The 23588-nt window shown below is 46.8% G+C and overlaps 1 protein-coding gene across 5 annotated transcripts in view; it reads left to right on the top strand.

Annotated features, from left to right (window-relative positions):
- LOC137504126 (interferon-induced, double-stranded RNA-activated protein kinase-like) overlaps window positions 1-23588 on the top strand; it is a 192171-nt gene that overhangs the window by 44646 nt on the left and 123937 nt on the right. For all 5 annotated transcript variants that reach the window (XR_011019430.1, XM_068232136.1, XM_068232138.1 and 2 more), the window contains exon 3: window positions 19197-19344. Coding sequence is in view for 4 of the 5 variants with exons in the window: in XM_068232136.1 (XP_068088237.1) it covers window positions 19197-19344 (148 nt within the window). In the remaining variant the exon portion in view is untranslated. The remainder of the gene's footprint in view (window positions 1-19196; window positions 19345-23588) is intronic.

Consider the following 23588-nt stretch of genomic DNA (forward strand, 5'->3'; position numbering starts at 1 on the left):
CCATTTGCAATAAAATTTATGCCAAGTTAATTGCAAATGGCATGCTTTTCATTTCATAACATTAAAGATCAACAGACAGCTGAGTTTTCAAAATGTATTTGAAATAAATAAAAAAAAAAACAACTTACCTGCACTAATGGGAAGGGTGAAACTGAGATCTGTGCTGCAGCAAACAGTCTTGGTCCGGTACAAAGGAAGTGATTTTGATGCGCAAAATGTCACGCAGATGAGTCACGTAGTCTTGTCCTCACACGATTCTTGTTGAAGTTCATGGCAGAGAATGTCTTCTCACACACATATGTTGAGCCAAACAAGCTCAGCATTTTCTTAGCATGTGTTCGAATCTCCTGAAACCTGCCCTTATCCAGTTGGCGGTAAAAGTTCACAAGAGAGAGTTGTTGGTAACGACTGCGTAACTCGCTGTCACATTGCAGCTCAATGAGCTCAAGCTGCAGCTGTTCTGGAGCATCATCTGGGTCAACAGAGAATGGAGAGGAGAAAAGGCTGATCTCCTTTTCAATAGCTGCAAAATCTTGAAAGCGCCGTTTAAACTCTTCAGCCAGAGATGCGATGTCTGCTGCATACCTGCTCATTTGCACACTGATATTGTCCTGTGAAAAACTGTTCATTATTTCCTGTAATGCTGGAAAATGTATGGTATTGGCCTGTGTTTGTGACAAATGCCTTTGGAAAAGTTGCAGCTTTGTTGCAAAGGACTTCAGGTGTGAATAAAGCTGGTTCACCGCTGCATCTTTTCCCTGAAGACTCGTGTTTAGTACATTCAGATGCTTTGTTATGTCAACTAGAAACCCCAAATCAGACAGCCAAATAGGATCAGATAGTTCTCGCATCGGTTGTCCCTTTGTTTCCAAGAATTCTTTTATTTCCTTTCTGAGAGAGTAAAAACGCTGCAGCGCAGACCCTCGACTGAGCCATCTTACATCGTTGTGATATAAAACATCTTCATATTCAGCATGGATGTCCATTAGAAACTGTTTGAACTGACGGTGGTACAGAGCTTTAGCGCGAATAAAATTAATAGTCTTTACAACCGGTTTCATAACATGATCATATTTGAGATATTTAGCACAGAGAACTTGTTGATGAATGATACAATGGAGTTTAATAGCTTTACCTCCTTCTTCAATAACCTTGTTACAGATTAGGGTTGATAAGCCACTTCGTTCACCAGCCATAGCAGGTGCCCCATCAGTAATAATCCCAGAAACTTTGTTCCAGGGCAGTTTCATGTCATCTATTGCAGAAGTAACAGCAACAAATAAATCTTTTCCTCTAGTTTGGTCCTTAAGGCTCTGGAGGTCAAGTAGCTCTTCAGTCACATTTATTTTATCGTCCACCCCTCTCAAAAAAATCAGCAACTGAGCTGTGTCAGATAGGTCTGTGCTTTCATCACAGGCTATTGAAAAGAAGTCAAAAACCTCTCCTTTGGACATCAACTGTCTCTTAATATCTGATGATATGTCTTCAATTCTGCGTGCTACAGTGTTACGAGCCAGGCATATGTTGGCAAACTCTTGTTTTTTCTCAGGACAGATATTTTCAACCATTTTCATAACACACTCTTTAATAAAATCACCCTCAGTAAAAGACTTGCTATTGTTAGCAATTAACAATGCCACATCATAGCTTGCCTTTGTGGCATTTTCATTTGACTCACGGGCTCTTGTGAAAAATCGCTGTTGTGACATTAAAACTGCTTCAAGTTGCTTTAACTTTTCGCTGCGGTCACGCCCTGTTAGTTTGTCATATGTGCTGCTATGCTGTGTGTGGTAGTGTCTTTTGATATTAAATTCTTTATAAACGGCCACAGTCTTTTGACATATCAGACAAACACAGTTATTCCTTATTTCTGTGAAAAAAAAAATCCACTTTCCACCTTTCCTGGAAACGGCGACCCTCACTGTCGACTTTCCTTTTCTTATTTGCAGTAGCCATTTTTTAAATGGGGGAGGGTGAAGGATGCAGAAAATAATATGATATGTTATGATTTTTGCACTCACGTCTCCAGTACTTCTCCAGTACTCCTGACCCCCTCCTTTCTCCTTTCCTTTGACTCGATCTCACTGCTGGTGTAGTGCCAGCAAGCAGCCCTGCGCGTAATTTAAGCATGTAGCGTAGGCCGCACGCAGGGGTCACATCTAACTGCCCTCCTTTCCTTTGCCTCGCTCTCAGTGCTGGTGTAGTGCCAGGAAGCAGCCCTCAACTCAAGCACGCAGGGGTCACATCTAACTGACCTCCTTTCCTTTGACTCGCTGGTGTAGTTGTGCCAGGAAGCAGCCCCCTGCGCGGAATGACAAGCACACAACTCACGAGTATGGCGCTCGCTGAGCAGGCGCATGCGCAGTAGGCCCACTGTGTCGCAGGTGCCGGCATAAGACATCACACGCCTCTGCCTGTGTCTTCCCCTCGCCTGTGCCCGCTGTGCTGTTTGAGAAGGGGGTGTGTATACCCTCGCCGCCGTCATGCCCACACTTGTCTGTGCCCGCCCCTCCACTCAGCCGTGCTGAGTGTGAAGGGGGTTTGACCCGCGCCATCACACCGCCACGCCCCACATAACCTGCTGATGGATGCGGCCCATGACGGTCCGCACCCATGATGTGCGGCCACAATTGCGGCGAAAATAGCGGCGGACTTACTGGTCAATGCGGCGGGCGGGCCGCATCACCTAGAACAGTGATGGCTGTCAAAAGGGCCACATCTAACCGCCCGTGGGGCCGCGAATGGCCCGCGGGCCGGACTTTGGACATGCCTGGCCTAGACCCTCCAGGAGGGAGGGGCTAGGCTGAGGGCAGGAAGGTCAGAGTGTGAGTGACACCCAAGAGGGAGGGTGTCACTAACAGGTCTGGGAACTGCCTCCAACAGTAAGGCCAGTTCTCGAGGTCGGCAAGCCAGGTCGTTAACACACAGACAAAGTACAGAATCAGGATGCAAATACAGAGTCAGGAACGAGCAGAGTTTGGCAACAGAATATCAGAAATAGCAAGGTACAAGATCAGAGTTCAGAGGGATCGTCAGACAGGCGGAAGGTCATAACAAATAATACAATGCAATGTTCCTAATGCTAAGGTGTGAACGCCTTGATGTCAACACCTTTGGAAACTATGCTAGAACACAGATACAAACAAGGTCTCAGGGCTTGTTTCCACTGTAGCGGTGCGGAATCGCCTGGATTCCACCGCTGAAGAAATCGCATGCGGCTGCGTTTCCCCATGCGGATTTCCCCGCGATTTCGCATGCGATTTCGCATGGCAAGGAGCCATGCGAATTTAACCATGTCACTGCCTGTGTTAAGTTCCATTGGCTTTCATGCGAAATCGCATGCGAAATCGCGGGGAAATCCGCATGACAAAGCCGCATGCGATTTCCCTATTAAATACATTAGCGGCGATTCGCATACATTCCACTCGCAGGCGAATTCGTTGACTTTTGTGCGTTTTTTTACCGCTGAAAAAAACGCACCTCAACAACGCTACAGTGGAAACAGGCCCATCCACTTGCATTACATGTGCGAATCTGCATGCGTTGGACGCATGCAGATTCGCGATAGTGGAAACGAGCCCTGAGTGCTACCACGTTGTGATCGCAACGGCAGACAACCAGAGAATGCCCAGCACCCAGTATATATAGTAAGGTGCTCTCCGGCGCCTCCTCTAAGTGCTGGACCAATGGCAAGTGGTGAAATTGTCAGCTGACCAGCCTGGTCAGCTGACCCTTTTCTGGCTGTCATATAAGCTCTGCCTCTCAGCGCGCGTGCGCGTCCTTCTGAATCTGTGTGGACTAACAGTCCCAGCCACACCAGACATGTCTTGCAATGTAATCCCTGATTCAAGCGCGGGGACCGCCGCCCCGCTCTCCAAGGGAGTGGCGGTTTCCCCGCGTCCGGCTGCACTGTCAGTCGCTCTGCTATCTGTGCAATCTGCCGCCTCCAATACGGAATCCGCCGCTCTGTCCATGCGTCGGTTTCTCCGCATTGTGCCGCCATGTTGGATGCGGAAACAGCCGCCTCACTCTGAGCCCTTGCGGCGGCTTTTCCGCGTTTCCTCACACAGCCTCAAAAATGTATGTATGTATGTATGTATGTATGTATGTATGTATGTATGTATGTACGTACGTACCTACACACATACACACATACACACATACACACACATACACACACATTTAATATACACACACACACACACACACACACACACACACACACACACACACACACACACACACACACACACACACACACACACACACACACACACACACACACACACACACACACACACACACACACACACACACAAATGCATCCACTGACATAATCAGTATAAATCAAGGCTGTGGAGTTGGTACAAAAATCCTCCGACTCCTCCATTTAGGATTCCTCCGACTCCTCTAATTTGCATATTACAATCTTTTTGATTGAAAATATGTAACATGAAATTAGTCTCTTAACTGCCAACGCTTAGGAATTTTAAAAGACAACTGAAGTGAGAAGGATATGGAGACTGCCATATTTATTCCCTTTAGTCATAGACTAAGGCTGCTTCCACACAGGGACATTACAGGCGCACGTTAGTCATAGACTAAAACTAGTCCTTGGTAAGAGTACTTGTAAAAGGAACAGACCGGAACAAAGAACATCTATCAGGCCCTAGGCAATGTAACTGTGGGTACATGTAAGAGTGATGTGCAGGTACTCTGCAGGGGAATAAGGAGATTCTTCCTCTATAACACATTCTTCATGCACAATCTGAAACGATAGACAACACCTCTGTGTTCAATGTGCACAACATTCTCCGTGGATTCCCTGCAGCTTTGTGGGGAGTGCTTATGTAGAGTATAGTACTACTGTGTAACAAAGTAAACCTGAGACAGATAAAATTAAAGTTCTATACATACCTGGGGCTTCCTCCAGCCCCCTTCAGGCTAATAAGTCCTTCGCTGTCCTCCTCCGCCACCTGGATCTTGTGCTATGAGTCCAGGCACTTGAGCCAGTCTGGCGTAGTGCGCATGCACACACTCCGCCGCCGGGAGCGTACTACACCTGCGCATCACTATTGCGCAGGTGCAGAACGCTCCTGGCTGTGGAAGCGGCATGCAGCCGGACTGCGCTGACTGGATGAATTACCAGGACTCCTAGTAGAAGATCCGGGTGGTGGAGGTGGACAGCAAGGGACTGATTAGCCTGAAGGGGGCTGGAAGAAACCCCAGGTATGTATAAAACTTTATTTTCATCCTTTTCAGGTACCATTTAATTCGTAGTCACCAAACCAAATTTTAACATATCAAATTATTTGATTTCATGAGCAAAGAGTGTGTACATTTGCATAAATCAGAATCCTCGCAGAATTATTTCCATCTCTTTGACCATCTCTTAGTAACACGGCTACACATCAGGCTTTATACTTACAGCATAGATGTTATTTCGTATATATAAGAGATTCCTGTGTACACATTATATATACTATCACAATCAGATATGTATATCTGACTTTAAAAATGTGGGGACTGCTTTATTAAAGCAGCACAAGTCATTAATTTTGATTGGTTTACTTCATTTTTGTGGACTAAGCACAGCTATTACTGTATGTATAAATTATTTATGACTATCTGAGAAATAGAACATTTTATCATATTTTCTATTTTAATTATAGTTTAAATTCATTAGGAGTCGGTGCATTTTTTCCCGACTCCAGGCACCCAAAATTGCCCCGACTCCGACTTCACAGCCCTGGTATAAATATATTAGGTTAAGTACAGAATTGTGCACCTTGAATAGTCTGGTAATAAGATTATATAAATGTATAGTGCAAGCAGTATAGATGTACACAATGGGAATAAAGTGCATTTAGGGTTAGGAAATAAGAGAAAATATGCTAGGACTGAGAAATCTGCACGAAAGCTCAGCAGAGGTATAAGGGAAATGAGTGAGAATGTCCACCTGTAAGTTAAGAGAGCGGAATGGCTCAGAGGCTAAAGGTTCGTATACACGCCCGATAAAGATCGTTCGTTACGAACGATTCGTGACGTTTACACGATATTCAAATTAGACCGAAAAGAACGTTCGTAATGAACGATTGTGTACACACGTGAACGATATAAGTATAAAGTACTGAACGACGAACGATAAAAAAATGCGTGCGCAAACGGGAGTGACGTTATCACAGGCAATAAGAACATGCGTACTACTCCAAAAATAATCATTATCGGACGATCTTTGTACACACTGCAACGATTGAACGATTATCTTTCGAAAAAATCCGCCGGGTTGGATCGGTCGGATTTAACGATAACGGTCGTTATCGTCCAAAAAAACGATCGTTGGAAAATTTGGAACGCACGATTATCGGTCCGATTGTCGTTATCGTTCGTTTTCGAACGATCGTTATCGTACGTGTGTACTCAGTTTAAGTAGAATGGCAGCAGAGTGCACAGAGAAACAAAGTGAAGGAGGCTTACGTGAATAGGGCGGATGGAGAGGCCAGGGAGAGACACCAGACAGCCTTAATGCATCACACGGGCTCGACCCGCTTCAGAGGAGGCATCTCTAATCGTTTACAGACGAGCAGGTGAGTTACTGCCACTGACACCCACCGATCCTGGCAGCTCTAACAGAGCTTTTTGTCCATTTTGCCAAAATGAGCATACAGTGGGTTGCAAAAGTATTCGGCCCCCTTGAAGTTTTCCACATTTTGTCATATTACTGCCACAAACCTAAATCAATTTTATTGAAATTCCACGTGAAAGACCAATACAAAGTGGTGTACACATGAGAAGTGGAACGAAAATCATACATGATTCCAAACCTTTTTTACAAATCAACAACTGCAAAGTGGTGTGTGCATAATTATTCGGCCCCCATTGATCTGAGTGCAGTAAGTTGCCTATAGACATTGCCTGATGAGTGCTAGTTACTAAATAGAGTGCACCTGTGTGTAATCTAATGTCACTACAAATACAGCTGCTCTGTGAGGGCCTCAGAGGTTGTCTAAGAGAGTATTGGGAGCAACAACACCGTGAAGTCCAAAGAACACACAAGACAGGTCAGGGATCAAGTTATTGAGAAATTTAATGCAGGCTTAGGCTACAAAAAGATTTCCAAAGCCTTGAACATCCCAAGGAGCACTGTTCAAGCGATCATTCAGAAATGAAAGGAGTATGGCACAACTGTAAACCTACCAAGACAAGGCCATCCACCTAAACTCACAGGCCGAACAAGGAGAGCGCTGATCAGAAATGCAGTCAAGAGGCCCATGGTGACTCTGGACGAGCTGCAGAGATATACAGTTCAGGTGGGAGACTCTGTCAATAGGACAACTATTAGTCATGCACTGTACAAAGTTGGCCTTTATGGAAGAGTGGCACGAAGAAAGGCATTGTTAACAAAGCATAAGAAGTCCCGTTTGCAGTTTGCCACAAGCCATGTGGGGGACACAGCAAACATGTGGAAGAAGGTGCTCTGGTCAAATGAGACCAAAATGGAACTTTTTTGCCAAAATGCTAAACTCTATGTGTGGCAGAAAACTAACACTGCACATCACTCTGAACACACCATCCCCACTGTCAAATATGGTGGTGGCAGCATCATGCTCGGGGGGTGCATCTCTTCAGCAGGGACAGGGAAGCTGGTCAAAGTTGATGGGAAGAAGGATGGAGCCAAATACAGGGCAAACTTGAAAGAAAACCTCTTGGAGACTGCAAAAGACTTGAGACTGGGGCGGATGTTCACCTTCCAGCAGGACAATGACCCTAAACATAAAGCCAGGGCAACAATGGAATGGTTTAAAACAAAACAGATCTATGTGTTAGAATGGCCCAGTCAAAGTCCAGATCGAAATCCAATCGAGAATCTGTGGCAAGATCTGAAAACTGCTGTTCACAAACGCCGTCCATCTAACCTGACTGAGCTGGAGCTGTTTTGCAAAGAAGCATGGGCAAGGATTTCAGTCTCTAGATGTGCAAAGCTGGTAGAGACATACCCTAAAAGACTGGCAGCTGTAATTGCAGCAAAAGGTGGTTCTACAAAGTATTGACTCCTGAGGCCGAATAATTACGCACACCCCACTTTGCAGTTATTTATTTGTAAAAAATGTTTGGCATGATGTTGGACAGTGGCTGGATAGTGTAATGGTTAAGGGCTCTGCCTCTGACACAGGAGACCTGGGTTCAAATCTCGGCTCTGCCTGTTCAGTAAACCAGCATCTATTTCAGTAAGGAGTTTCTTGGGCAAGTCTCCTTAACACTGCTACTGCCTACTGAGTGCGCTCTAGTGGCTGCCTCGCAAGCGCTTTGAGTCCGACAGGAGAAAGGCGCTATATACAAAAACTGCCATTATTATTATTATTTTCGTTCCACTTCTCACATGTACACCACTTTGTATTGGTGTTTCATGGGGAATTCCAATAAAATTGATGCATGTTAGTGGCAGTAATGTGACAAAATGTGGAAAACTTCAAGGAGGCCGAATACTTTTGCATCCCACTGTATATTTAACCCTTTCCCTGCCAAGCACGTACTAGGTAGGTTTTGGTAGGGAAGAGCTTAAATATGTGTACGTTAATTGGCGTTTTGGCCCCCGGGAAGCAGCGGGAAGGGGGGCCGACATAATTCCTCCCTCCCCTTCACATGGGCCCCCCTCCTCTGCCTCCCTGTATGGATTAGTGGTGCGGTGTGTAATTACTCACCGATTGCTTGCTCCATGCCTGTGTCCCCTGCTGGCAGCCATCTGCACTCTCTACTTCCTGTATGACGCGCGATTACTACGCGCCATTCAGAGATCGGGAGAGGAGCCTGCTGCCGGAGGGGACACCACATGAAGCCAGCGATTGGATGAGTTAACTACACACTGACTGCTGCGCTCCAGCCATGCAGGGGTGCCCATGTGGAGGGAGGATGATGTCGGGCCCCCCTCCCCACAGTGGCCATACCTGCTACTTATACTGGGAAACCTATACCTGGCTACATATACTGGCTGCACCTATACCTGGCTACCTGTACTTGGGGCATCTATTCTTGGCTACCTATACAGGCTGCACCTATATCTGGCTACCTGTACTGGCGCACCTATTCCAGGACCAAAAAAGTGAGATACAAATACATATCTGGTATTATTGGATTGAGCAGATTCAGTACTTTTACAAACAGTAACATTTTGTCAGTAAATGTAAATAAATAAATATTTTATTTTTTATGTCACTTTTACATTTTACTCAAAATTTTTGTTATAGCTCTAGAAAAAGTACAACATTTTGTTTCAGTGTACAAGCCCAATCCATTAACCACTTACCGACCGCCCACTGCACAGGGGTGGACGGAAAGTGGATCCCGCAAGGACCGCCGCATGCACAGAGGCGGCGGTCCTTGTAGGGGCATGGGCGGAGCGATAGCGTCATCCGTGACGCGATCCTCTGCAGGGGACTGGCTCCGCCCCCCTCGCGCTGTAACCCGCTGGCCGTTCGGAAGCGCCGGCGGGTTACTAGCACCCGGATCGCCGCATACAAAGTGTATAATACACTTTGTAATGTATACAAAGTGTATTATACAAGCTGCCTCCTGCCCTGGTGGTCCCAGTGTCCGAGGGACCACCAGGGCAGGCTGCAGCCACCCTAGTCTGCACCCAAGCACACTGATTCCCCCCCCCCTTTTTTTTAAACTCCCTAAACTGCCCCCTGCTCCCTCCTGATCACCCCCCCACCCCTCAGATTCCCCCCAGACCCCCCCCCCCCCCCCACCGTGTACTGTATGCATCTATCCCCCTGATCACCTATCAATCACCCCCTTTCACTGCCACCCATCAATCAGCCCCTAACCTGCCCCTTGCGGGCAATCTGATCACCCACCCACACCAATAGATCGCCCGCAGATCCGACGTCAATCACCTCCCAAGTGCAGTGTTTACATCTGTTCTCTACCCTAAACACCCACTAATTACCCATCAATCACCCCCTGTCACTGCTACCTATCAGATTAGACCCCTATCTGCCCTTAGGGCACTCAATCACCCGCCCACACCCTCAGAACGCCCTCAGACCCCAGCCCTGATCACCTCGCCAGTGCATTGCTTGCATCTATTCCCCCCTCTAATCACACCTTGAGACACCCATCAATCACCTCCTGTCACCCCCTAGCACACCTACCCATCAGATCAGGCCCTAATTTGCCCCGTGTGGGCTCCTGATCACTCGGCCAAACCCTCAGATCCCCCTCAGACCCCCTTCCGATCACCTCCCCAGTGCATTGATTGCATCTATTTTCCCCTCTAACCACCCCCTGAGACACCCATCAATCACCTCCTGTCACCCCACTCCTATCCATCAGATCAGGCACAATACAACCTGTCATCTAAAAGGCCACCCTGCTTATGACCGGTTCCACAAAATTCGCCCCCTCATAGACCACCTGTCATCAAAATTTGCAGATGCTTATACCCCTGAACAGTCATTTTGAGACATTTGGTTTCCAGACTACTCACAGTTTTGGGCCCGTAAAATGCCAGGGCGGTATAGGAACCCCACAAGTGACCCCATTTTAGAAAAAAAGACACCCCAAGGTATTCTGTTAGGTGTATGACAAGTTCATAGAAAGATTTTTTTTTTGTCAAAAGTTAGCGGAAATTGATTTTTATTGTTTTTTTTCACAAAGTGTAATTTTTCACTAACTTGTGACAAAAAATAAAATCTTCTATGAACTCGCCATACACCTAACGCAGTGGTTCCCAACCTTTTCCAGGTCGTGACACATCACGACAAACATTCAGATATCCGTGACACGTCACATCATGCCAAACATTCAGATATACATGACACGTCCCGTATGATAGAAAAGAGGGGCTCAGTAACAATCTGATGATGCTGCATGCACAATGAGGAGCTCAGTAACAATCTGATGATGCTGCATGCACAATGAGTAGCTCAGTAACAATCTGCTGATGCTGCAGGCACATTGAGGGGCTCAGTAACAATCTGCTGATGCTGCAGGCACAATGAGGGGCTCAGTAACAATCTGCTGATGCTGCAGGCCCAATGGTGGGGAGCTCAGTAACAATCTGCTGATGCTGCAGGCCCAATAGTGAGGAGCTCAGTAACAATCTGCTGATGCTGCAGGCACAGTGCAGTGTTCTCCCCAGAATTTTTTTCCAGCCGGGTGGTATGAAAAAGTAGCCGGGTGGCATGAAAAAGTAGCCGGGTGGGGCGAGATGAGAGAATGCAGGGCCAGTGCTTCTGTGAGCAACTCTGCTTACAGCATAGGAGGAGGTGAGCCGATGACAGCTGGGTGGTCATCAAAACTAGCCGGGTGGAGCACCCAGCTAAAAGAGCCTGGGGAGAACACTGCAGTGAGGGGCTCAGAAACAATCTGCTGATACTGCAGGTACAATGAGGGGCTCAGTAACAATCTGCTGGTGCTGCAGGCACAATGAGGGGCTCAGTAACAATCTGCTGGTGCTGCAGGCACAATGAGGGGCTCAGTGACAATCTGCTGATGTTGCAGGCACAATGAGGGGCTCAGAAACAATCTGCTGATGCTGCAGGCACAATGAGGGGCTCAGTGACAATCTGCTGATGCTGCAGGCACACTGAGGGGCCCAGTGACAATCTGCTGATGCTGCAGGCACACTGAGGGTCTCAGTGACAATATGCTGATGCTGCAGGCACAATGAGTGGCCCAGTAATAACCTGCTGATGCTGCAGGCACAATGAGGGGCTCAGTGACAATCTGCTGATGCTGCAGGCACACTGAGGGGCTCAGTAACAATCACGAGGGGGGGGGGGGGGTTGGTGAGGGTGCAGTGGCATAGCTAGCATAGTTGCCCCAGTATAGCCAGTATAGTGCCCCAGTATAGCCAGTATAGTGCCCCAGTATAGTCAGTATAGTGCCCCAGTATAGCCAGTATAGTGCCCCAGTATAGCCAGTATAGTGCCCCAGTATAGCCAGTATAGTGCCCCAGTATAGCCAGTATAGTGCCCCAGTATAGCTAGTATAGTGCCCCAGTGCCCCAGTATAGCCAGTAAAGTGCCCCAGTATAGCCAGTATAGTGCCCCAGTATAGCCAGTATAGTGCCCCAGTATAGCCAGTATAGTGCCCCAGTATAGCCAGTATAGTGCCCCAGTATAGCCAGTACAGTGCCCCAGTATAGCCAGTATAGTGCCCCAGTATAGCCAGTATAGTGCCCCAGTATAGCCAGTATAGTGCCCCAGTATAGCCGGTATAGTGCCCCAGTATAGCCGGTATAGTGCCCCAGTATAGCCGGTATAGTGCCCCAGTATAGCCGGTATAGTGCCCCAGTATAGCCGGTATAGTGCCCCAGTATAGCTAGTATAGTGCCCAAGTATAGCCAGAATAGTGCCCCAGTATAGCCAGAATAGTGCCCCAGTATAGCCAGAATAGTGCCCCAGTATAGCCAGAATAGTGCCCCAGTATAGCCAGTATAGTGCCACAGTATAGCCAGTATAGTGCCACAGTATAGCCAGTATAGTGCCCCAGTATAGCCAGTATAGTGCCCCAGGATAGCGCCCCAGTATAGTGCCCCAGGATAGTCAGTATAGTGCCCCAGTATAGCCAGTATAGTGCCCCAGTATAGCCAGTATAGTGCCCCAGTATAGCCAGTATAGTGCCCCAGTATAGCCAGTATAGTGCCCCAGTATAGCCAGTATAGTGCCCCAGTATAGCCAGTATAGTGCCCCAGTATAGCCAGTATAGTGCCCCAGTATAGCTAGTATAGTGCCCCAGTATAGCTAGTATAGTGCCCCAGTATAGCTAGTATAGTGCCCCAGTATAGCTAGTATAGTGCCCCAGTATAGCTAGTATAGTGCCCCAGTATAGCTAGTATAGTGCCCTAGTATAGTGCCCCAGTATAGCTAGTATAGTGCCCCAGTATAGCTAGTATAGTGCCCCAGTATAGCCAGTATAGTGCCCCAGTATAGCCGGTATAGTGCCCCAGTATAGCCGGTATAGTGCCCCAGTATAGCCGGTATAGTGCCCCAGTATAGCTGGTATAGTGCCCAAGTATAGCCAGTACAGTGCCCCAGTATAGCCAGTATAGTGCCTGAGTATAGCCAGTATAGTGCCCCAGTATAGCCAGTATAGTGCCCCAGTATAGCCAGTATAGTGCCCCAGTATAGCCGGTATAGTGCCCCAGTATAGCCGGTATAGTGCCCCAGTATAGCCGGTATAGTGCCCCAGTATAGCCGGTATAGTGCCCCAGTATAGCCGGTATAGTGCCCCAGTATAGCCGGTATAGTGCCCCAGTATAGCCAGTATAGTGCCCAAGTATAGCCAGAATAGTGCCCCAGTATAGCCAGAATAGTGCCCCAGTATAGCCAGTATAGTGCCACAGTATAGCCAGTATAGTGCCCCAGTATAGCCAGTATAGTGCCCCAGGATAGCGCCCCAGTATAGTGCCCCAGTATAGCCAGTATAGTGCCCCAGTATAGCCAGTATAGTGCCCCAGTATAGCCAGTATAGTGCCCCAGTATAGCCAGTATAGTGCCCCAGTATAGCTAGTATAGTGCCCCAGTATAGCTAGTATAGTGCCCCAGTATAGCTAGTATAGTGCCCCAGTATAGCTAGTATAGTGCCCCAGTATAGCTAGTATAGTGCCCCAGTATAGCTAGTATAGTGCCCCAGTATAGCTAGTATAGTGCCCCAGTATAGCTAGTATAGTGCCCTAGTATAGTGCCCCAGTATAGCTAGTATAGTGCCCCAGTATAGCTAGTATAGTGCCCCAGTATAGCTAGTATAGTGCCCCAGTATAGCTAGTATAGTGCCCCAGTATAGTGCCCCAGTATAGCTAGTATAGTGCCCCAGTATAGCTAGTATAGTGCCCCAGTATAGTGCCCCAGTATAGCTAGTATAGTGCCCCAGTATAGCTAGTATAGTGCCCCAGTATAGCCGGTATAGTGCCCCAGTATAGCTAGTATAGTGCCCAAGTATAGCATGTATAGTGCCCCAGTATAGCCAGAATAGTGCCCCAGTATAGCCAGTATAGTGCCCCAGTATAGCCAGTATAGTGCCCCAGGATAGCGCCCCAGTATAGTGCCCCAGTATAGCCAGAATAGTGCCCCAGGATAGTCAGTATAGTGCCCCAGGATAGCCAGTATAGTGCCCCAGTATAGCCGGTATAGTGCCCCAGTATAGCCGGTATAGTGCCCCAGTATAGCCGGTATAGTGCCCCAGTATAGCCGGTATAGTGCCCCAGTATAGCCGGTATAGTGCCCCAGTATAGCCGGTATAGTGCCCCAGTATAGCCGGTATAGTGCCCCAGTATAGCCGGTATAGTGCCCCAGTATAGCGCCCCAGTATAGTCAGTATAGTGCCACAGTATAGCCAGTATAGTGCCCCAGTATAGCCAGTATAGTGCCACAGTATAGCCAGTATAGTGCCACAGGATAGCGCCCCAGTATAGTACCCCAGGATAGTCAGTATAGTGCCCCAGTATAGCCAGTATAGTGCCCCAGTATAGCCAGTATAGTGCCCCAGTATAGCCAGTATAGTGCCCCAGTATAGCCAGTATAGTGCCCCAGTATAGCCAGTATAGTGCCCCAGTATAGCCAGTATAGTGCCCCAGTATAGCCAGTATAGTGCCCCAGTATAGCTAGTATAGTGCCCCAGTATAGCTAGTATAGTGCCCCAGTATAGCTAGTATAGTGCCCCAGTATAGTGCCCCAGTATAGCTAGTATAGTGCCCCAGTATAGCTAGTATAGTGCCCTAGTATAGTGCCCCAGTATAGCTAGTATAGTGCCCCAGTATAGCTAGTATAGTGCCCCAGTATAGCTAGTATAGTGCCCCAGTATAGCTAGTATAGTGCCCCAGTATAGCTAGTATAGTGCCCCAGTATAGTGCCCCAGTATAGCTAGTATAGTGCCCCAGTATAGCTAGTATAGTGCCCCAGTATAGTGCCCCAGTATAGCTAGTATAGTGCCCCAGTATAGCTAGTATAGTGCCCCAGTATAGCTAGTATAGTGCCCCAGTATAGCTAGTATAGTGCCCCAGTATAGCCGGTATAGTGCCCCAGTATAGCCGGTATAGTGCCCCAGTATAGCTAGTATAGTGCCCCAGTATAGCCAGTATAGTGCCCCAGGATAGCGCCCCAGTATAGTGCCCCAGTATAGCCAGAATAGTGCCCCAGGATAGCCAGTATAGTGCCCCAGGATAGCCAGTATAGTGCCCCAGTATAGCCGGTATAGTGCCCCAGGATAGCCAGTATAGTGCCCCAGTATAGCCGGTATAGTGCCCCAGTATAGCCGGTATAGTGCCCCAGGATAGCGCCCCAGTATAGTGCCCCAGTATAGCCAGAATAGTGCCCCAGGATAGTCAGTATAGTGCCCCAGGATAGCCAGTATAGTGCCCCAGTATAGCCGGTATAGTGCCCCAGGATAGCCAGTATAGTGCCCCAGTATAGCCGGTATAGTGCCCCAGTATAGCCGGTATAGTGCCCCAGTATAGCATGTATAGTGCCCCAGTATAGCCAGTATAGTGCCCCAGTATAGCCAGTATAGTGCCCCAGTATAGCCAGTATAGTGCCCCAGGATAGCGCCCCAGTATAGTGCCCCAGTATAGTCAGTATAGTGCCCCAGGATAGTCAGTATAGTGCCCCAGTATAGCCGGTATAGTGCCCCAGTATAGCCGGTATAGTGCCCCAGTATAGCCGGTATAGTGCCCCAGTATAGCCGGTATAGTGCCCCAGTATAGCCGGTATAGTGCCCCAGTATAGCCGGTATAGTTCCCCTAGTATAGCGCCCCAGTATAGTGCCCCAGTATAGTCAGTATAGTGCCCCAGGATAGCCAGTATAGTGCCCCGGTATAGCCAGTATGGGTAGGTGGTGCCCCCCGCCCATCCCCGCCGCTGTTATTACCTTAACAGCGGCCGCTCTCCCCTCTCCGGCGCGTGTATTTATTCAAGCAGTGTATCTCCCGGCTGCTCTGTGTGTGATGCGCAGGAAGGAGGGCAGCGGCTTCCTGTAGCGGCGATATGTATCGCCGTTACTATGGTAACCGAGCCCTGCTTCCTGCGCATCACACACAGAGCAGCCGGGAGATACGCTGCTTGAATAAATACATGCGCTGGAGAGGGGAGAGCGGCCGCTGCTAAGATAATAAGGCGATCTGCGGGGGAGACGAGCAGGGGAAGCAGAGAGCGGCGACACATAGCACACCGGTTGGGAACCTCTGACCTAACGGAATACCTTGGGGTGTCTTCTTTCTAAAATGGGGTCACTTGTGGGGTTCCTATACTGCCCTGGCATTTTAGGGGCCCTAAACCGTGAGGAGTAGTCTAGAAAACAAATGCCTCAAAATGACCTGTAAATAGGACGTTGGGCCCCTTAGCGCACCTAGGCTGCAAAAAAGTGTCACACGTGGTACCGCCGTACTCAGGAAAAGTAGTATAATGTGTTTTGGGGTGTATTTTTACACATACCCATGCTGGGTGGGAGAAATCTCTCTGTAAATGGACAATCGTGTGTAAAAAAAAAAAAATCAAACAATTATCATTTACAGAGATATTTCTCCCACCCAGCATGGGTATGTGTAAAAATACACCCCAAAACACATTATACTACTTCTCCTGAGTACGGCGGTACCACATGTGTGGCACTTTTTTACACCCTAAGTACGCTAAGGGGCCCAAAGTCCAATGAGTACCTGTAGGATTTCACAGGTCATTTTGCGACATTTGGTTTCAAGACTACTCCTCACGGTTTAGGGCCCCTAAAATGCCAGGGCAGTATAGGAACCCCACAAATGACCCCATTCTAGAAAGAAGACACCCAAAGGTATTCCGTTAGGAGTATGGTGAGTTCATAGAAGATTTTATTTTTTGTCACAAGTTAGCGGAAAATGACACTTTGTGAAAAAAAACAATTAAAATCAATATCCGCTAACTTGTGACAAAAAAATAAAATCTTCTATGAACTCCCCATACTCCTAACGGAATACCTTTGGGTGTCTTCTTTCTAGAATGGGGTCATTAGTGGGGTTTCCTATACTGCCCTGGCATTTTAGGGGCCCTAAACCGTGAAAAGTAGTCTTGAAACAAAAATGACCTGTGAAATCCTAAAGGTACTCATTGGACTTTGGGCCCCTTAGTGCAGTTAGGGTGCAAAAAAGTGCCACACGTGGTGCCGCCGTACTCAGGAAAAGTAGTATAATGTGTTTTGGGGTGTATTTTTACACATACCCATGCTGAGTGGGAGAAATCTCTCTGTAAATGGACAATTGTGTGTAAAAACAAATCAAACAATTGTCATTTATAGAGATATTTCTCCCACCCAGCATGGGTATGTGTAAAAATACACCCCAAAACACATTATACTACTTCTCCTGAGTACGGCAATACCACGTGTGGCACTTTTTTGCAGCCTAACTGCGCTAAGGGGCCCAAAGTCCAATGAGCACCTTTAGGCTTTACAGGGGTGCTTACAATTTAGCACCCCCCCAAAATGTCAGGACAGTAAACACACCCCACAAATGACCCCATTTTGGAAAGTAGACACTTCAAGGTATTCAGAGAGGGGCATGGTGAGTCCGTGGCAGATTTCATTTTTTTTCTTGTCGCAAGTTAGAAGAAATGGAAACTTTTTTTTTTTTGTCACAAAGTGTCATTTTCCGCTTTCTTGTGACAGAAAATATCTTCTATGAACTCACTATGCCTCTCAGTGAATACTTTGGGATGTTTTCTTTCCAAAATGGGGTCATTTGGGGAGTATTTATACTATCCTGGAATTCTAGCCCCTCATGAAACATGTCAGGTGGTCAGAAAAGTCAGAGATGCTGGAAAATGGGAAAATTCACTTTTTGCACCATAGTTTGTAAACGCTATAACTTTTACCCAAACCAATAAATATAGGCTGAATGGGTTTTTTTTAATCAAAAACATGTTTGTCCACATTTTTCGTGCTGCATGTATACAGAAATTTTACTTTATTTGAAAAATGTCAGCACAGAAAGTTAAAAAAAATCATTTTTTTTGACAAAATTCATGTCTTTTTTGATGAATATAATAAAAAGTAAAAATCGCAGCAGCAATCAAATAGCATCAAAAGAAAGCTTTATTAGTGACAAGAAAAGGAGCCAAAATTCATTTAGATGGTAGGTTGTATGAGCGAGCAATAAACCGTGAAAGCTGCAGTGGTCTGAATGGGAAAAAAAAGTGCCTGGTCCTTAAGGGGGGTAAAGCCCACGGTCCTCAAGTGGTTAAGGACAATAATCTATGTCCTATTTCATGTAATTTCAAGTAAACCTAATGAGTGCAAAATGTCTATAAACTGCTTGGCAGTAGATTCGTATTTAGCAGAAATCGGCTGGCAGGGAAAGGGTTAATGGTGTAGGTTTACCTTTTAGAAAATTGGCTAATATATATTGTTCCTTATGCACTAGTGTGTTCCCTTTCAGTTTGATTTCCTTTGTGTAGGAATAATATATGTGGATTGTTTGGGTAAGATGCATTGGTTGGATTTAAAGCAAAACTAAAGGTAGCCGTACATCTTGCGATGATGGGCAGATTACACCAAGAGACAAATCTTACTTATCGAATCTGATAAGAGAGAGATCTGTTAGCTGTCCATACACCCCAGGCCGATTCCCAATCAATTTCCTGTTGAAATCAATCCGAAATCGGCCCTGTGCGCTGCCTCGCCGCTGTGCCCCCCCCCCCCCCTTAATGCCCGCCATGCCAAAGTGATACATTACCTGTCCGTGGCCTCCTCTAGTTCCACGCTGGCTTCCGGGCGCATTTTCCTTTTTTCACACATGCACGCCCCGAGTGGCCTCCTAGTACGGACGCGCGTGTGTGACGTCACACGTGCGCCCTTACCAGGAAACCACGTGGGGCGTGCGTGTATGCAAAGGGGATAATGCGACCGGAGCAGTGGGGGACAAGCGGAGGTCGTGGACAGGTAATGTATACACTTTTGCACAGCCACGAGGCAGGTTGCGTAGATCGTCGGGAAATTGCACGCCTTGCACCCGACCAACTTTTAGCCCAACATCTTGCAGCATGCGCTATCGACAAAGCAACCAATTTTGGGACGGAAATTGGTCGCATTGTCGGTCGGGCATGCACTAGGCGGCACCGACTTTCATCCAGTTTGATTATAATAATCGAATTGGATGGTCGATCGGTCGCCAAGTTGACTGATGTGTGGCCATCTTTACAGTCATTTTTTGTTTGTGTTTTCTATAGGTTTACCTTTCATGTCTTTGTCAATGATGAGAAGCTTGGAGAAGGACAACACAAAACAAAGAAAGCTGCCACCAACAATGCGTGTAAAATGGCTTTATTGACATTACAAGAGCGGGAACAAGCACAGAACAGAGCTCAGCCTCAAGTGGTTAGTTTCTGAAGAGAAGTCCTGTATCTGTTTTATTCTCCCAAATAAAGGAGAACCCCATGATATTCTAAATGAAAGTATGCCTTTAGTTCTAGTATACAAGTAATTGTATGGTGATTAATCTTCCAGTACCATTTCCCTAGCTTATAATATGCTCTGAAAATATTGTTTAACATAGTTCAGCTATTGGACACCCTTATATGCCCTTGACTTGAACTGCTCATTTTTGGCTTCAGTTAACTCCACTACAATATTACACCTACAGCTGCTTCAAGAGGAAGTGTCACGAAAATCTTATAATTTGAAAAACATACAAATAAAAAGTACATTTCTCCTAGAGTAAAATGAACCATAAATTACTTCTCTCCCATGTTGCTGTCACTTACAGTAGGTAGTAGAAATCTGACATTGCCGACAGGTTTTGGACTAGTCTATCTCTCCATAGGGGATCATCAGCATGGCCTTTATTCTTTATAAAGACATTCCCTGAAAAAGATTTGCATAAAGATGCTGGCCAGCCTCCCTGCACTCTATTTTGGCAGTTGGACAGAGCAACTGCCATTCACTAAGTGCTTTTAAAAATAAAGAAAACCCTGAGAACCCCCCTATGAGAATATGGGCTAGTCCAAAATCTGTCAGTAATGTCAGATTTCTACTACCTACTGTAAGTGACAGCAGCATAGGAGAAAAGTAATTTATGGCTCATCTTACTCTGGGAGAAATGTACTTCTTATTTGTATGTGTTTTACATTTTAAGATTTTCGTGGCAGTTCCTCTTTCGGCAACCAACCTATGGATAAGGGTTTTTTTTTTTTTTGTATTTTTTGTATTTTTTAATCATCATTTAACTGGTGTAGGAAACCTATATTGCAAATCCCCGCCATCATGACTGCGCTAGGTTTGTAGGCTAGAAGAAAGTATTCATCCTGAAAATATAATCATAACTGCTGCTAATCAAGGTGGTCATTAATGATACAATATTTATTGTACAATTGTGCCACTTATGTAATATGAGTGGGTAGCTTAAAGAATACTGCCAGTGAAAAAGTCGGAGGGGGGCAGTGTTTCTGACATTTATGAAATAGAGATGAACGGGTGAGTTTCATGACAGCCGCTCATTTTTTTTTTTCACTGAGAGTACTATTGAAAGGGAACAGCACAAGTGTATATATATTCCTGTAGGGGAGGATCGTAATGGCGGTTGCTGTTTGGTGGGGGGCAGGAGTTGGGGTGAGCCCTCACTACTTACCTAGGGGTTGCTGCCCCTCTGGCCCCCAGCCCGTATGGGATACACCATCAATCCCCATGGACTGTTCACATCTGCCTAATTTTGTAGTTCCCAGCAGTGTCTCATGCGTCACAATGCATGCTGGGATATGTAGTCTATGGATGCAAGTACAGAAATCTCTGTACTTGCATCCACAGACTACATCTCCTGGCATGCGTTATGACATGCATGCAAAATACTACCGGCAATTACAAAATTTGACAGATGCAGTCATTCCGGCATAAGATGGTGCATCCTGTATGGTTCGGAGGCCAAAAGAGAAGCAACCCGTAGGCAAGTAGGGAGGCTCGCCCCAACCCCTGCCACCCCCAAATGGCAAACTCTATTACAAACCTCTCCTGTGGGGGAGGTTCAATAAAAAAATGGCGCCCTGTTGCCTTAAATAACACATGACACCTGAACTGAGAGGGATATGTAGGCTACCAGATTTAGTTCCTATTAAACAATACTAATTGCTTGACTATACAGCTCATCCTCTGCCTCTAATACCTTTAGCCATAAACCCTGCACAAGCATGCAGATCACATGTTTCTGACTGAAGTCTGACTAGATTACCTGCATGCTTGTTTCAGGCATGTGATCCAGATGCTGCTACAGCATATCAGCCCCCCCCCAGTGACCAGGCTTTTTTTTACAATTCAGCGCTTCACAACGTTAACGGTTTCTTGCTCGGTCATTTAACTTAGCACCCAAATTAATTGTACCTCCTCTTCTTCCCACTAACAGAGCTTTCTTTTGGTGCTATTTGATTGCTGGTGCTATTATTTTTTTTTTTTAATTAATAAAAAACATGAAATTTTTGTATAAAAAAAAAAAAAAAAAAGCACACTACACATCACATATGCCTATGATGGGGATTGGTTTCTGAGCCCTGCCGAGGGACAATTAAGTGACACGGCTATCCTGTTCAGCGCTATACAAATGTATTTGATCGTGTAAATAAGAATCAGCCTGCCAGCGCCAATCGCTGGCAGTCTGACCGCTTTCCTCCCCCCATTTGCGAGCGTGAGCTCCCATCAGATCACACTCCTCGCGTGATGACACCATATGGAGGCGCGGAGGAACAGCCACTCTGCCGCAGCCAATTTGCGTTAGGTGGTTGGTGAGTGGTTAAAAGGGTTCTTGGAGAACTGGGCAGACTTTTCAGTCGGCTGCAGGCTCTACTGTAGAGACTGCCTGCACCTAAACTGGGAGGGTGCTGCTGTGCTGGGGAAAAGATGGCGCTGGATAGGCTGCCACGGTGCACAGGGCACTAAGAAACTTCTGTTTTTTCTGTGTTTTTTTTTGTTTTTTTTTTTACTGTTTTCTAGTCATTTAGTCAATTTAGCTTTAGTATTAGGGTTCTAGGGGTGAAATTTTTCCCCAGCGTGCAGCCGCCCAAACGCTCCGATCAAAGCTGGAGAAAGGCCACCCACGTGGAGAGACCCGCACGAGCACGTGTGCTTTCTTTCTTACCGTGGATCTGCTCCCTCGGCCGGTACCCCTAAGGACCCGCATGTCTACCTGCTGGCGCTCATAGACCCGCTCCGGCCCAAGCTCACCTCCGGTGGTCCGGCCCTACTCCCAGACAAGGACCGGGGCTGCCTCTGCCAGATTCGCGCAGAGCACAGTCCCCGTTGCCAAGCCTCCTTGTCTGCAGCCCCACGGAAGCTCCTCCGCAGCCGAACTCCACCACCTCCAGCCTCGGGCGCAATACTCCAGGCCGGACCGCTCCTCAGCCGACATGTGGCTGCACTTCCCACAGCACAGCTTGCTTAGAGGTAACTGAGCACCGCAGGAGGCTACCCCACAATGGATCCAGCTTTCCACCGAGCCAAGACTCCAGTTCCACCCTCCATCTACCACTAGGTGAGACTTCTGTTTTTGTGGGCCCCTGCCACACGGTCTTGCAAACTTCTGGGATACTGCGGGGTACTGGGGCAAGAATTGGCACAGGGTCAGCCGAGTGCATTTATCACTGCCTGCTTCTTGCACTGTCCTAAGCATCTGTGCTGCTGCTGCTGCTGATGATGGACTGTTTGAGCATCAATTGCTGAGGGGCTGTTATTGTGCATGCGTGTGACGGTGTCCCACTATTGAGTGACTGTACTGCACGTTTTCTGTTTCGCACATGTGCCACACTGCTGTTGGACCGTTGAAAGGTTGTAATAATGTGCTGCTTGAACCACCCTGATATTAAAAGATGTACAGCACATCAAATTTTCATTTTGTCTTCTGTCTGGCCATAACCACATTAGTGTGCCATACAGGAGACAAACCTGTATTTGAATACCCACTTGGTATATTACCATACAAGCCACTGTGACAGAGATCTGAAGACTCAGACCTATTCATGCATTGTTGTTAAGAACCTGGTCTATTGAAAATTAACACATGTAACAACTCCTACCTCTGCCAATGCGTACAGAAAAACAAACCCTATTGTCTAAGCTGTCTGTACTATTATCCTTGCCGTCTGTACTGTACTATTGTCTGAAATACGTCACATGGGCACTCTGGTGCAATCTGGTTTTCCCCCCCATCCTCAGTGTGTGTATATAAGATTCAGTTGTAAATAAAGATTTCAGATGCTCTTCCACCAACTTAAGTGTTCGTGGTCCGTGTCTCCCAGCTGGAGAGAGGGTATTCACTTAGAAGGGGGGGGGGGGGAATTTTACCTGGGTTGCAGATCTGGGATCTGCTAAATCATCTTGTAGCTGCCTCCAAGGAAATTGAGCTAACAGTTTGGTGTCGAGAAGTTGGATCCGCCATATACAGTATCGGGTGAGTAATTCTATTTTTTGATTACCACCCTATACTGTCAGAGCGGATTAATAGAACCCGGAAGGAAAGCGCTTCTGTAGCGCCTCTCCCAGGAATCTGATATTCCTAAAGTAAATAGCGGGTCTGATGCCCCAATTAAGAAAGCAGTACTGTGTGTCTAAGTGAATATTCTCTCTAAACATTGTATATTGCT

The sequence above is a fragment of the Hyperolius riggenbachi genome, chromosome 4 (genome assembly GCF_040937935.1).
Source record: "Hyperolius riggenbachi isolate aHypRig1 chromosome 4, aHypRig1.pri, whole genome shotgun sequence".
Lineage (NCBI taxonomy): Eukaryota > Metazoa > Chordata > Amphibia > Anura > Hyperoliidae > Hyperolius > Hyperolius riggenbachi.